The sequence below is a fragment of the Brassica napus genome, chromosome C4 (genome assembly GCF_020379485.1).
Source record: "Brassica napus cultivar Da-Ae chromosome C4, Da-Ae, whole genome shotgun sequence".
Lineage (NCBI taxonomy): Eukaryota > Viridiplantae > Streptophyta > Magnoliopsida > Brassicales > Brassicaceae > Brassica > Brassica napus.
This window is the reverse complement of record NC_063447.1, coordinates 36,472,149-36,485,591: the sequence shown is the minus strand read 5'-3', so window position 1 is coordinate 36,485,591 and position 13,443 is coordinate 36,472,149. Positions and strand designations below refer to the sequence as shown.

Below are 13,443 nucleotides of genomic sequence, written 5' to 3'. Positions count from 1 at the left end.
CAGTGGAAAACATAATTTCTGCGTGATTGTTTATACATTGTTTGTTTATCCAAAACGTGATGAACGTAAGGTATTTTCTCTATAAAAAAAATTGAAATGTTACTTTCTAATGGTTATAATAAGATGGTGTTATTTTACCAAACTAAAAGAAGCAAAAGAAAACTACTTTTCCAATTATTTATGCATTGCGTTTGCATGTATATATATATCTTGTGCTCAAATATATTTTATTTTTGGATATGAAACTTTCTACATGTTAGGTAGAGGTCCCGACAATTAGAAAACATTGTTTAAAACAAATGTGGTTTAATGCTTAATACATTTGTAGAAACAATTGTTGCAATGGTTGGGGTTTTGTTACTGCCGCCTATTTCTGGATTAATGGTTCAAACAAAAAAAACTTTCACCGAATCCACCGTAATTCACGTTGTCACATACGTGAGATGAAAATGTAAGGTTTTCTTCTGTCGATTTTAAGTTTTACCAACTCTATATATATCCAAGAATCAACACTTTTAAAACCTATACTTGCCAATTTATTTGATTATAAGTTGGTATATTGCGTTTGACAAGGTTTATCAGCATGAAGAAATGTGAGTTCTTGATTGATAAATTGACATGAAAGTAACTCTGCAAAAGAAAATGTGATAACTGATTATTGATTTTTGAGAAATTTTGGCAGGCTTAGTAGGAGGAGCCTTTATAATAGTGTTGATTGCATTAGGGGTATGGGCTATTATTTCCTGTATACCTCCACCTTCTAAGATATGCGGTACGCCCGGTGGACCGCCTATTACCGCCCCTAGGATACGGCTAAGTGATGGACGCTATCTAGCCTACGAAGAACATGGTGTTAGTAGACAAAATGCCACTTTCAAGATCATCTTTATCCATGCTTTCGCCACCTTCAGACGTGATGCTGTTATCGCCAACCGTGTTCGTCCTGTAATGATTCAATCTCTTCTATTTTGTTATGTTTATCTCTATCTTAAAAGGCACGGCATAGTCAAGAGACAATCTTCTTTGCTCTTAAATTTTACATAGTTATTATACAACATAGGTCACATAATCTTCATGTTGTCAAAAATTATTAAAATTAATCTAAAAATGTTTATGGTAGCTCAATTGTTTGTCTGCTTTAACCATTTTTTTTTTTTTTTTTTTTACAATAGAGATGAGTAATTTGCATTGTTTTGTATCGTCAGGGGTTTCTTGAGAAGAGCGGCATCTACGTGGTATCATATGATCGACCAGGTTATGGAGAGAGCGATCCTCATTCCCGTCGCAGTGAAAAGACATTAGCTCATGACGTTGAACAACTCGCTGACCAACTACAACTTGGTTCCAAGTTTTATGTGGTTGGATACTCAATGGGAGGCCAAGCCGTTTGGGGTGTTCTCAAGTACATCCCTCACAGGCTCGCTGGAGCCACACTGCTTTGTCCTGTAACCAACTCATGGTGGCCTAGTTTCCCTGATAGTTTAACTTGGGAGCTATGGAACAAGCAAACTAAAACCGAAAGGTTTGCGATGCTCATTACTCATCACACGCCGTGGCTACTCTACTGGTGGAACCATCAAAAGCTGTTTCAAACATCAGCTGTGATGCAATCTAGCCCTACGATATTCTCACCTCAAGATATGGCTTTACTGCCCAAGCTGGCCGTAAGGGTGTCTTATAAGAACCAAACAACGCAGCAAGGGGTACATGAATCATTGGAGAGGGACTTGATTGTGGGATTTGGGAAATGGGGGTTTGATCCTATGAAGATTGAGAATCCGTTTCCGAAAGGTGAAGGGTCAGTGCATTTGTGGCAAGGGGATGATGATAGGCTTGTACCGATACAGCTACAAAGGATCATTGCTCAGAAACTAAGTTGGATAAAGTATCATGAGATTCCAGGAGCTGGTCATTTGTTTCCAAATGCTGATGGGGTGGCTGAAACTATCTTGAAGGAACTATTGCCTATTCCCCAAGCATCTTAATATTCAGTTCACTCTTCTCTTTTTTGGGTTAAAATGTCACATTGTTTAGACTAAAGAAAGAATTGTACATTCTGTATGAATTTCTGTATTACGTATGAATTTTTTTCGGTTTTTGCAAGAAAATGTGTTATAACGGATGCAAGATAATAAGCGGAAACAAATGAATATACAAGAGTAAACGACACAAGATTTAATGTTATTTATCAATTTGGCTACAATACATCCACCGGATAAAAAGAGACTTGATTAATGAAGGCTAAAATATTATTTTAGGATATTACATGAACACAAAATATGTATGATTATCCCAATTCGAAACCCTAAAGCTTTTTTTGTAACACTTCGAAATCCTAAAGCTATTGGTAGATTCAAGGCATATCAATACTTGGTATATGTTGCAGTAAAAAGATGTACTCTCTGGTAAAGTAAAACAGTGATTTTTTCGTTTACTGGACATAAAAAAGCTAGCAGTAGATAACATCATAACAACTAAGCTTGAACTTATTCTGCCACAAATATAGTTTCTTAACCTTGCAGTCAAAAGGATTGCTGCGAATCATACCATTAAACTGATCAAGCAGAGAAAATGCTCACTTGGGAAGGCCGGTTTCCGGATCGAGAAGAGCCTGAGTTTGGTCGGGAAGCACGACAGGACCTCTTCCAGGTTTAGTGCAGATAAAATAACTGACTTCTCCTTTTTGATCCTGAGATCCAATGTTGTCTTTTATTTCAGGTGGAGGTTGCAGATTCTCTACACTGTTTGCTCCATCTAATCCTGCCTCCTTTAGAATCGAATTATCTCCCACTACGTAACTGATAAACAAAGAAAAGAAAATCATTACACACAGCTTTTAAGTCATAAATGTTAAACTCATTAAAAAAAAAACACAATGTTTCTTTCTCTCTCACCTCTTCATATCAGTTTCAGACTTAGGGGGGAAATAGTAGAGAAGCCCCTGGAGCAATTGAACTGCTACCTTTCTGTTGCGTGCAATCAGTACAGCATTTGGGCCAGCATCAAATGTGTAAGCAACCTGTCCACATTCAAATTTTTGAGTTATTTATTGTTTATAAACTCGAAGAACACATAATAGTTTTTTGCAAGGAGATTTGAGATAAGGTGGTCCGATCGATTAATATACGCCAGTATAAATATTGGAACTAACAAATGGTCAAAAGGTCGACCAAGACACTACTTGGTAGGACTCTTTACCTGTGGTGTCCCTTCAGAACGATTCCACTTTTCAACCAAGCTAATTATCCTGAGGAAGCAGTTAACGGCTTGATATTAATTAAAAAAAAAAAGATGTATGATGATTGTTAAAAGAAAAAGCAGCATATGACTGACAAAAAAAAAACCTGTGGGAGGTGTCATTCATGTAAAATATGGGAGGAGATGTATCCAGACAAACAGCATGAAACTGATTACTGTCTGCGCAGCTTAATTGAGTAAATGAAGCAAAATCTCTGTTTTTAATAGCTTCCTCCATTTGCAGAGTTCGTTTAGGAACAACTTCCTACAGGTAAAGAGAAAACAGAAAATGAAATGTAAGACGTAATAATACAAGACTTTCATCAAATATCAAGAAACAACGTACCTTTGCTCTATGCTGTAGAAGCAAACTCGTCTCAACACTTTCACGCATTCCAGAGGTGCTGCTCGTTTCCTTCTGCCGTGAACTCACCTGGGTATAGCAAAAGCTAAAAATACTTAAAAGCATAGATAAAAGAAGCTTTTACAAGCTATGAAGGAACTATAAGCAGGCAGTGCAGTGGACTTGTCGTATTAATGGCTCATTCATTCAAAATTGTACCATTGGGTTAATTAGAAAACGGCATTATCTGGTAGATGGGAGAATGAGAGTAATTGTGTAACCAAGTCTACAAGTCGCTTGACAATCGGTTTATAAGATTCATACCACAGCAATGATGATAACAAGATCATTCCAATGCTTCTCATCTGCCAGTTGAACTGCAACGCTGTCACTTCCATCTTCTTTGCTTCCCATTTCCCACTTAACAAATCCACCAAACAAACTCCGGCAAGCACTTCCTGAACCTTGCCTACACGAGAGAAATAAAATAAGAGTTAAACCCTGGTTAACCAGTACCAATTAATCTCTAGGGAAATGTCAGAATACATTTCATTCAACAAAAAAACAACATGGAGAACGTTTACCATTGTAACTGAGGCATAGATAAAATCATTGTAAAACAGAATCAAGACAGTATCCGTATATAATCAATGCACGAGGCAAATGATAATGCAAGAAAGTCCACTACATATATACCTGGCTATCGCAGAAAGATGGCTTGCATCTTCATCTACATTCATCAACTTAGCAAGAGAAAAAACTGTAGAAAAAGAGAGCATTATGAAGCTCATGATCAACCTTGAGAAATGTAGATAATTTAAATTGACATGAAAAGACAAAAGAGTTAGTGACAAGCTATTAATTACAATGAGCTGTAATTTAGTTAACTGTATTAAGGCAATCACATCTTCCCTACATATTCTAACCTTAAAATGAAATTTAAGCACCAATACATACAGTATATTTTTAACAATTATCAAACCATGTGGTTCCTTCAATTTAATAAGGCAAAGAAAGAATGTAAATAATCTATAATATTCATGCTTCAGTTTCAATCAACCCCACGAGGAAACAGAGAGGCAGAGGACAATACCAAGACAAGCAAATCCAGCAGCAGAAGATGCTAAGCCAGCAGCAGTAGGGAAGTTGTTATGAGAAGCAATATGTAGATGCAGCTTCTCCCAGTCTTTCTTCTCTATCTTGACACCCTTCTCCTTGTCTTCAACATCACCAGCACGTCCCCGAATCTCCCTCAAACAGTTTTGGTACCTACTCCCAGAAAGAGAGATCTCCTATACTAACATGAAAACAAACAAGTACACAAAATGCCAGTGAATCCAATCATAAAGACTCATACAAAAACTTTGCATTTGGCTTCAGTAAGTGACAGATCACATTGTTGAAAGAAAAAAAATATATATCATGAATTTATTGTTCCTCAAATTTTTATACCAATTATGTTGAAAATTTTGTCAAATTATTGACACACTCTATTCATCTCTTTTCCTTATGTATGAAGAAATGTTTTTGTATCCAATCTTGATGAGGAACAAAATCTATATTTTTAATTATTTTTTTTCAATTCTACAAATGAAAATTTGTGGATTAGTTTTGTTCATTGTGCCGAGTTAATGAGACAGTGTATGAAGGGAAAACAAAATACTAATTTGATTTCACATCAGGACTCATCCCATTTATAAATTATTCAAAGTTCAAATCTAAAACTAGCTGATGCAAAAAAATCTAGCTCAGAAATTAAAATCAACATTTAAGCAAAACCATTGGATTGGGTGAAGGGAATCTCCTAGTGAAGAAACGAAGAAACATCAGAGATTCGTAAGCGAAGAAGTACCTTGCCATTGAGCCACATTCGATCACGATCGAAAGAAGGACTAACAGCGACAGTGGTGACGGTGCAGAGATGATCGGGATCGAGAGTAACGCTGATGCTGTCGTTGACGGGTAGAATACGGACCTCATCTCTCTTTCCCCAATACTTAATCACCGCGATGTTCGTCGGGGTCTGCGCCGTCACCATGTACACCCATTTCTCCGCCGCCATATCAAGATATTCCCCCCAAGCCTGTATAGACTACTGATATTCAGTGCCCAGAGAGAGAGAGATCTGGAGAGAGAGAGAGAGAGCTTTCAAGTGATTAAATCCAAAAGCAATAAAGAGTTAAGAGACGGAGAAACTAAAGTGACGCCCCCCCTCCCCCCCCCTTCATAACGGATTATATATTATTTTATTCAAATACATTGACAAAAAAAACTTAATTACTTTTTTTTTGGAGTCAAACCTCTTATCTATTAAAAAGATAAGTCACAACTTCTTTTTACGGCAAATCTCCAAAATAGCACTTTTCTAAGTTTATATCACAAAAATAGCACTCAAAAACTAAAATGACCAAAATAACATTTTATCTTGAGAAAAAGACAAAAATAACACTAAATCTAAGTTTTTGTTTCCAAACTAGTACTCAAGGTCAAAAGTCACAAAAATAGCACTTAATGTTTTATCAAAAGTCACAAACTTAGGGTTTAGAGTTAAAGGGTGGGGTTTAAGATTTAGGGTTTAGGGTTTAGGGTTTAGAGTTTAGGGGTTTAGGGTTTAGGGTTTAGAGTTTAGGGTTTAGGGTTTAGAGTTTAGGGTTTAAGGTTTAGGGTTTAGGGTTTAGAGTTGAGAAATGAGATTTTGGGGATAAGATTTCAAATTTTGAAAAATAAAAAAATTAAAATTTTTAAAGGATAAACTTAGAAATGTGCTATTTTGGTCATTTTAGTTTTTAAGTGCTATTTTTGTGATATAAACTTAAAAATGTGCTATTTTGGAGATTTGCCCTTTTATCTTTTGAAAATTTTAATTTTTTTATTTTTCAAAATTTGAAATCTTATCCCCAAAACCTCATTTCTCAACTCTAAACCCTAAACCCTAAACTCTAAACCCTAAACCCTAAACTCTAAACCCTAAACCCTAAACCCTAAACCCTAAACCCCACCCTTTAACTCTAAACCCTAAGTTTGTGACTTTTGATAAAACATTAAGTGATATTTTTGTGACTTTTGACCTTGAGTACTAGTTTGAAAACAAAAACTTAAATTTAGTGTTATTTTTGTCTTTTACTTTTTTTTTATATGTTATATTTTAAAAATAGACTTCACTAGAAAGTCATAAATTACATAACATTTCATTTATTATACATTATTAACGTCTAAGCTATTATCATCCGAGTTTACGTAGGAATATTCCTTTCTCTTAAACAAACAGACTGTAATTAAATAAATCATTCACCACCTATTAAAATCAAACCAAACCGGTTCACTCTATCATAGGAATATATGCCAATGTGGCTCATTTTTCATACCAACAATAACTAATACTAAATGTCTTAATAATCAAACGCAAATCTACCGACATAAATATATAAGATAAAAAGCTACAAATATAAGTGATGGTTTGAAAAAATTAATGAGATAACAAATAAGTAAACTAAGATTATTATGAATCTGTGAATACACAAATGTTTATATTATAATACTAGAGTCGGTCCGCCGTACGGGCGGGATATGATTTATTTGTGATCTAGATTATTGTTTTCTTATATAATTTTGTGGTTGGTATTTTAGGTTCATATTTGCAAGAGATGTGAATGAAAGACACAAAAAAGAAGAAAAAATTCAAGAAAATGGTTCATGTATCTTTTGTTTGTAATTAATTTTTGTTTTGACTTTTTGCGACGACAATATTGTTATGTCATTGTTGAATAATTTGTATCTAACAACTAATGTATACGATTCTTTTTGAAATTCTCGCCAATTGTAAGGCCTTTGAATAATTTTCCAAAAAGAGAATCTCAACTTTGATGAAAAATTGGCAATCAAAACATTAGATATCCAATTGGATTGGACATAATGTTCAAGGGTTAGGACATGTTCCTGATATTCATCGGTTTTATTTTTAAAGTTTATTGTTAGGTGATACTTGGTTCAGATAAAATAAGCTATATTGTTTATTATGAACAAATATAAGGATTTCTAGACTATTTCTTGCTTGATTTTAACATTAAACACAGAATTTCAGATTATCAGGGAAAGAATTCATAATTGTTTCTATGTGCCATTCGAGATTAGCTAGGAAGATATTTTTTCATGAAATTTTTTAAATACATCTATTTAGATACAATAAATTTAGTATCTTGTTTATATCATGAAATTATTTTCCATTTTATGTTTACTGTTGTATATTTTTTTTTTAATTTGTTTTGATAGTGTGTAAATTGTTTTTTTTTCTTTTTCTCAGTATCTTAGTTTTTCTTAACTTAAACTCAATTATTAGAATAGGAAAAGTTTAAGTTTTTCTTTAATCATGGTTGAGTTGATAAAACGTGAAAAGGCAACAATGTTATTGTATTCTCGTAATTGGTTTTCTTATAAAATTTTCAAGTGAAATTCAGAAAAACTAATATCTGCTTCAAGTGAAGTTCTTTAATGCATCCTCCAAGTAAAACAATTTGAACGACTGGCCAGGTGTTTAGTATTACAAAAGTATTCACTAATATCTGAGCTCTTTATGATATTTCATTACTAAGAAATGATGTTGATTACAATTTGGGTGATTGTAAATCTGACGAATTAAAAAAATATAAAGCCATAACTTGCCCTCCCTCATCTATTCGATACTTTCCTCATACTAAACCATATCTTCATAACTTAAATTTGCTTCCTCCACCACTATTTCTTCCTTTAAGCTTAAAGAAACTTCAACGTCTCAACCTTGTTTTGTTTGTGGGTACAGAGAAAAAACTTGAAAGGGATTTAACGGGTTAAAGTGATGCGTACATTGGTTTATACCGTGCACCAGACGCTAACACCAAGGCTGCTTCAGTTTAGAAGCAATATCCAACCAGCAAAAAGGAGAGGCCATTCTCAGGTCACTCCTCTTCACGTCACTTCGACGATTTTAACTTCCACAAGATCAAATTTTTTTCGAAGGGCATGTCTCAAATCTCATCCTCTCACTTCCTTTGGTCGCCAAATAGCACACCCTTCTCTCTATTTCCAAGCTCTCGTGCTCTGTTTCAACGTTTCCTTCAACAGGATTCCCACCAATCCAAACAGTCAGTTTCAGACTCAACCCTCGCTCGCGAACGCTTTGGTCGCAGCTCTGAGGAGAGCACATGTGCATCAGAGGAGATGGTGTGCGGAGCAGTAGCAGAGCCAACAAAACCAGCCGTTCTTGGCGGCTACCTGTGGATACTTTTTCGAGTTGTTCCTTTCAAGGCCTAAGCTTTCTATCCTTTTCAACAGCCTTATCACAGTCCTTGATGCACTCGTCATACTGAATCAAACACATTCACATTAGGTTCAACCTTGTGCCAAGTAAATTATCATATTGCATCAAACATGATCATGTTTAGACTCAACCACATACCAAGTGAATCACTATAGACTAATATACATAAGAACTAAACATGGATACATAAGACTAATATACATAAGGACTAATCCCAGATGATAGATCTGTTAATTCTGGAGAGGTCTACTACTTGAAAATGCATGGTTTCCTCAGAACACATCTTGTAAATAGATGACAGCAATATACTCAATAACATAGGCAATTCTCACAAAGTAACAACTTGCAAGATTAAGATAGATAAAGATTAAAAATTCACAGCGAGAGAAATGAGATGTACGTACATACAAACACAAACAGAATAATTCTGATTCTCCAATGGTTCAACATGATTTCATACTCAATTTTTTTTTTAAGGCTTTCTGCATCTCTTCGATAACCAGTTAACTCCAGTATTATCTGACTGGATTCCAGGCAACGAAACTGACTCCAAATCCAATTCTACAACGTACCGGTATGGGTTAGACGCAATCAAGACATGGCTAATCGAGTCATGTCCCTTCCAGTGTTTCTCCACTCCGACGGAAACTTACACACCGTGAAGATTCTTCAAACCGTCTTTTCCTCCAACATCTCCGGCCAACTACATTGAGGCTTATTTATCAAACGACTTGGAGTGAAACATTAAGAGGGATTCATACCTGAGGAGGGAGGAGTCGGGACTGAGCAGTTGGCTTGATAAGAACAAACTAAACGAATGAAGGCTTTTAGAAGTGATGACGTATTAGGAGGTAGATTGATTTAGAAATTGTGAGGATGATGCTAAGGGGATGGAGCCATACCTTTTATAGGTGAGAATCACGTGGTTGACGATTAAACCACAATCGCCGTTACAGAATCTCGACAGTCTCTGCGTAGATCGACGACGAACAAAGAACACGGAGGGGAGCAGTTGATAGGGCTTCCGCAGAAGACTGTCTCGATGGGCCGCAACGCGTAACGAAGCCCAACAGCGAAGTTTAGTGAAACGGTGCGGATCCTATGTGTCTTCACTACAGGGATCCTATTTCCAAGCTGGCATCCTAGCTGGCATCATCAGGAGAGATTAAACTCTTCTTTATATATAAAGATATACTAGAGCTTGGTTGTTTTTTTTATTGTTTTCTATGAATTATTTGATGACAGTTTTAAACATGTGGGTTATTTGAATATTTTAGGTTCATACAAAGCTATTCGAATCCGGAAAGATCCGACTCGAACCCCGTTTAAAAATTTTAAATATCTGAATGGATTTTAATTTTAAAACCAAAAAAACCTCGATATAAAAAAAAATGATTTGTATTCGAGTGGGTTATCGGATGCATATATCTAACTGATTCTTTAAACAAATAAAAAAAATATTTATTAACAGGTTTGAATTTTTATCACAAATAAAGCAATTTCCTTAAAACTGGTGAAATTATTATGGTTAGCATTTAAAATAAATCGTGTTGAATTATTATAATAAATACAATTAATAAAGTTGTTAAGAAGAGTGAAAAAAGAAAGATAATAAAACATTTAAAATAGGTAAGTTTTATTTTATACTTTGTAATAAATGTTGTCTAATTAATTAGAAAAAAAATAAACAAAATGGTTAGAATTAGTTAAAAAGAACGAAAATCCGTAAGAACCCACTTAAAATAGATAAATATTATTTTGTGTATCTATTTAATAGAATATATAACTAATAATGTAAAAACTAAATGTTTCATACATATAAATGAAAACAAATACGTGTGCGGTCGCGCAGGTCAAGATCTAGTTCATCTTATAAACGTCGTATCACGCGATCCTAAACATTTACAAATGCAAACATTATTGGTTTATTATCTCCAAAATTCTATGAATTGAATATGCATAAACATTAGGTTCTCAAACAAAAATATTAACTTTTTTTCTTTATAAATTATCTCAATTTTTCAAAATGTCAGACCGTCCTTCTACAGTATATAGTGTACAGGTATAGTATATAGTGATACTACCAAAACTTGACCTACAATGTTTGAGAAAGAACAAATGGAGTTAGGTATCAGTGGAGACAGAAAAAGGGTGTTTGGATACATTAAACCCAATAAAAGAGATCTAGGATACATAATTTTGTTTTCACATGTGAAGGCACACATGTAAACGTTATAAAATTCGTTGGAACAAGCTCATGCCCTAATCTTTTTGTTTTTGATTCTCTATTTGATTTGTAGCATTTGTTTTGGGAATAATATCTTGCCGTCTTTCTTAAGACAGATTTAATTAATCGAATCATCCAAAGACAAAGAAAAGAAGAAAAACTTGTGAAAATGTGAGTGGGTGGAGAATAAAGAAAGATATAATTGCTGCAAAGTTCAAAGTAATATGAACATCTCTCTATCAAAACATTATTTGTGCTAAATGGACCTTATGCTTTTAGTGACAATACAAATGGATAAATAACGTTTTGTGTGACCGTTAACCATATTCGTGTTTTTCAAATTCAGTAACCATAGTGATTGTACTGATGCATAAATTGCCAGAGGGAAATGCAAAGAATACACTATTATCCCTTAAAACATTGTCATTTAACATTATGTTTACCACGTGGCATCGTCACAACGTTTTGAAAATGAATACGCTCATGTATCACGTGCATAGAACTTGGTTATTTTGTAAGCCGGTCAATCTTACAATTTTTAAAACTTTTCCTTTTGTAGATTGGTTCTTTCAGACCATCGTTTTAACTAAACGGGTCTAGAACAATTGTCATTTAACATAGTAGAATGTGTTTTAGTTTTAAAATTGTTACATACCTAAAATAAATATGAACCACCATCACTTTCGTTAAAACTTTGTTAAAAATTCGAATAAAAAAATTAAATTATCTGATCCAAGAAAGTATTACTAAACCTGAACCGAAATTGGTTAGATATTCAAAAAGATTCAAAATCTTGGTATCTAGAGAATCGGAACCAAACCCAATACAAACAAAAAAAAATTCAGGTATTTGAATATATATGAATTAGATTTATATACTTAAATATATTAATTATTTTATATTTAATTTCTATAAATATCCAAAATATATTAGATGTTTTTAAGTTGTTCAAAATACTTGGAAATATATACAAATACTTAAAATACATGTCTAAAACAGCTAAACAATATTAAAAAAAATACTTAAAATAGCTATTGATTTTCTATCCAAATATTTAAGCTAAAACAATTTTTATGTTAAGTTTAAGTTTTTTCTCATACATTATTAAAATTTATTGTTATATAGTATTTTATTTTCATATTTTGAAAAAATTAAAGTATATGTAAATATTAATTTAAAAAAAAAAAAATTAAACGGATTATCCAAATCTGAACTGAACTCGCAAGAATCCGAACCGAACCTAAAACGAAATTTATAAATACACGAATAAGGCTATAATATGTAACCCCAAAAACATAAAACCCGAATAAACTCAAACCGAACCTGAATGGTATCCGAATGCTCATCTCTAATCAAATGTAAAAAAAGTTATCGATAAAAAAATATGTATTATTTAGAATAATAAATTACAATACATTTTAAAAAAAAACTCATCCCGCTCAAGGCGCGGGTTATCATCTAGTACAATATTATCCCTTAAAACATTGTCATTTAACATTATGTTTGCCACGTGGCATCGTTACAATGTTTTGAAAATGAATACGCTAATGTGTCACGTGCATAAAACTTTTTATCTAAACTCTACATAAATGTGTTCACACTACGTACTATTTTACATTTTTCATTATAAAACAAAAATGCACGATTCTACAAACTATACAAAGGTTCTACATAAAAAAAATTTACAAAAAATTCACTAATGTCTAGGCTTATTTTATTTTTACTTAATTTTTATTTTAAGAATTTTATCTTTCATTTGTTATTTTGAAAAAAAATGTATTTTAATGTTAATTAATTGTATCTTTATATATTTATCAATCACCTTTATATATATTTAACATACACATATATGTAAAGGTGGGCACGAATCAGATATTCGGGGTTTTGGAGGTATTCGTTGATCCGATCAGTTTCGTCCGAATAATTAATTATCTTTTTCGATTTGATTCGTAGCCATCCGGATATATGGTGTCCCGGATATCCGAAAAAATTTAGATTTTTAACCGGATATCCGATTTGATCCGTAAAAATAAATAAATAAAAAATCTAAAATAATATAAAATAATAAAATTTTATTACAAAATAAAAAAAATTAATTTTTGAAAACTAATAACTAATTTAATAAATTCAGAAAAAAATTGTAAAACTTATATAAAATATATTGTTTATATAACTTATATATATATAATTCGTTAAATATATGTATATATAGCATACAAAGAATCAAATCAGATATTTGTTTATAAAATTATTAATATTTGTGATTTGCTTTGTTTTCTATGGATATTGCATATTAGTATTTTCTTTGGTTCGTAGAGTTACGGATATCCGGATTTTCTGTTT

General features: G+C 33.0%; 2 protein-coding genes across 2 annotated transcripts; one reads left to right on the top strand and one right to left on the bottom strand.

The window, feature by feature from the left end:
- Positions 1-459: 459 nt before the first annotated feature.
- On the top strand, positions 460-2,169 carry LOC106431357. Its single transcript, XM_022711454.2, has 3 exons — positions 460-593; positions 683-945; positions 1,206-2,169. The coding sequence occupies exons 1-3, from the start codon at positions 584-586 to the stop codon at positions 1,983-1,985; spliced, it is 1,053 nt and encodes a 350-aa protein (XP_022567175.1). The 5' UTR covers positions 460-583; the 3' UTR covers positions 1,986-2,169.
- Positions 2,170-2,378: 209 nt separating this feature from the next.
- On the bottom strand, positions 2,379-5,787 carry LOC106431384 (diphosphomevalonate decarboxylase MVD2, peroxisomal). The gene is made up of 9 exons (XM_013872181.3): positions 5,433-5,787; positions 4,674-4,872; positions 4,277-4,340; positions 3,905-4,049; positions 3,584-3,670; positions 3,345-3,502; positions 3,199-3,247; positions 2,895-3,019; positions 2,379-2,798 (listed from the first exon to the last, which is right to left on the bottom strand). Exons 1-9 carry the CDS (start codon positions 5,640-5,642, stop codon positions 2,576-2,578), a joined length of 1,260 nt encoding a protein of 419 aa, XP_013727635.1. The 5' UTR covers positions 5,643-5,787; the 3' UTR covers positions 2,379-2,575.
- Between the last annotated feature and the right edge of the window lie 7,656 nt (positions 5,788-13,443).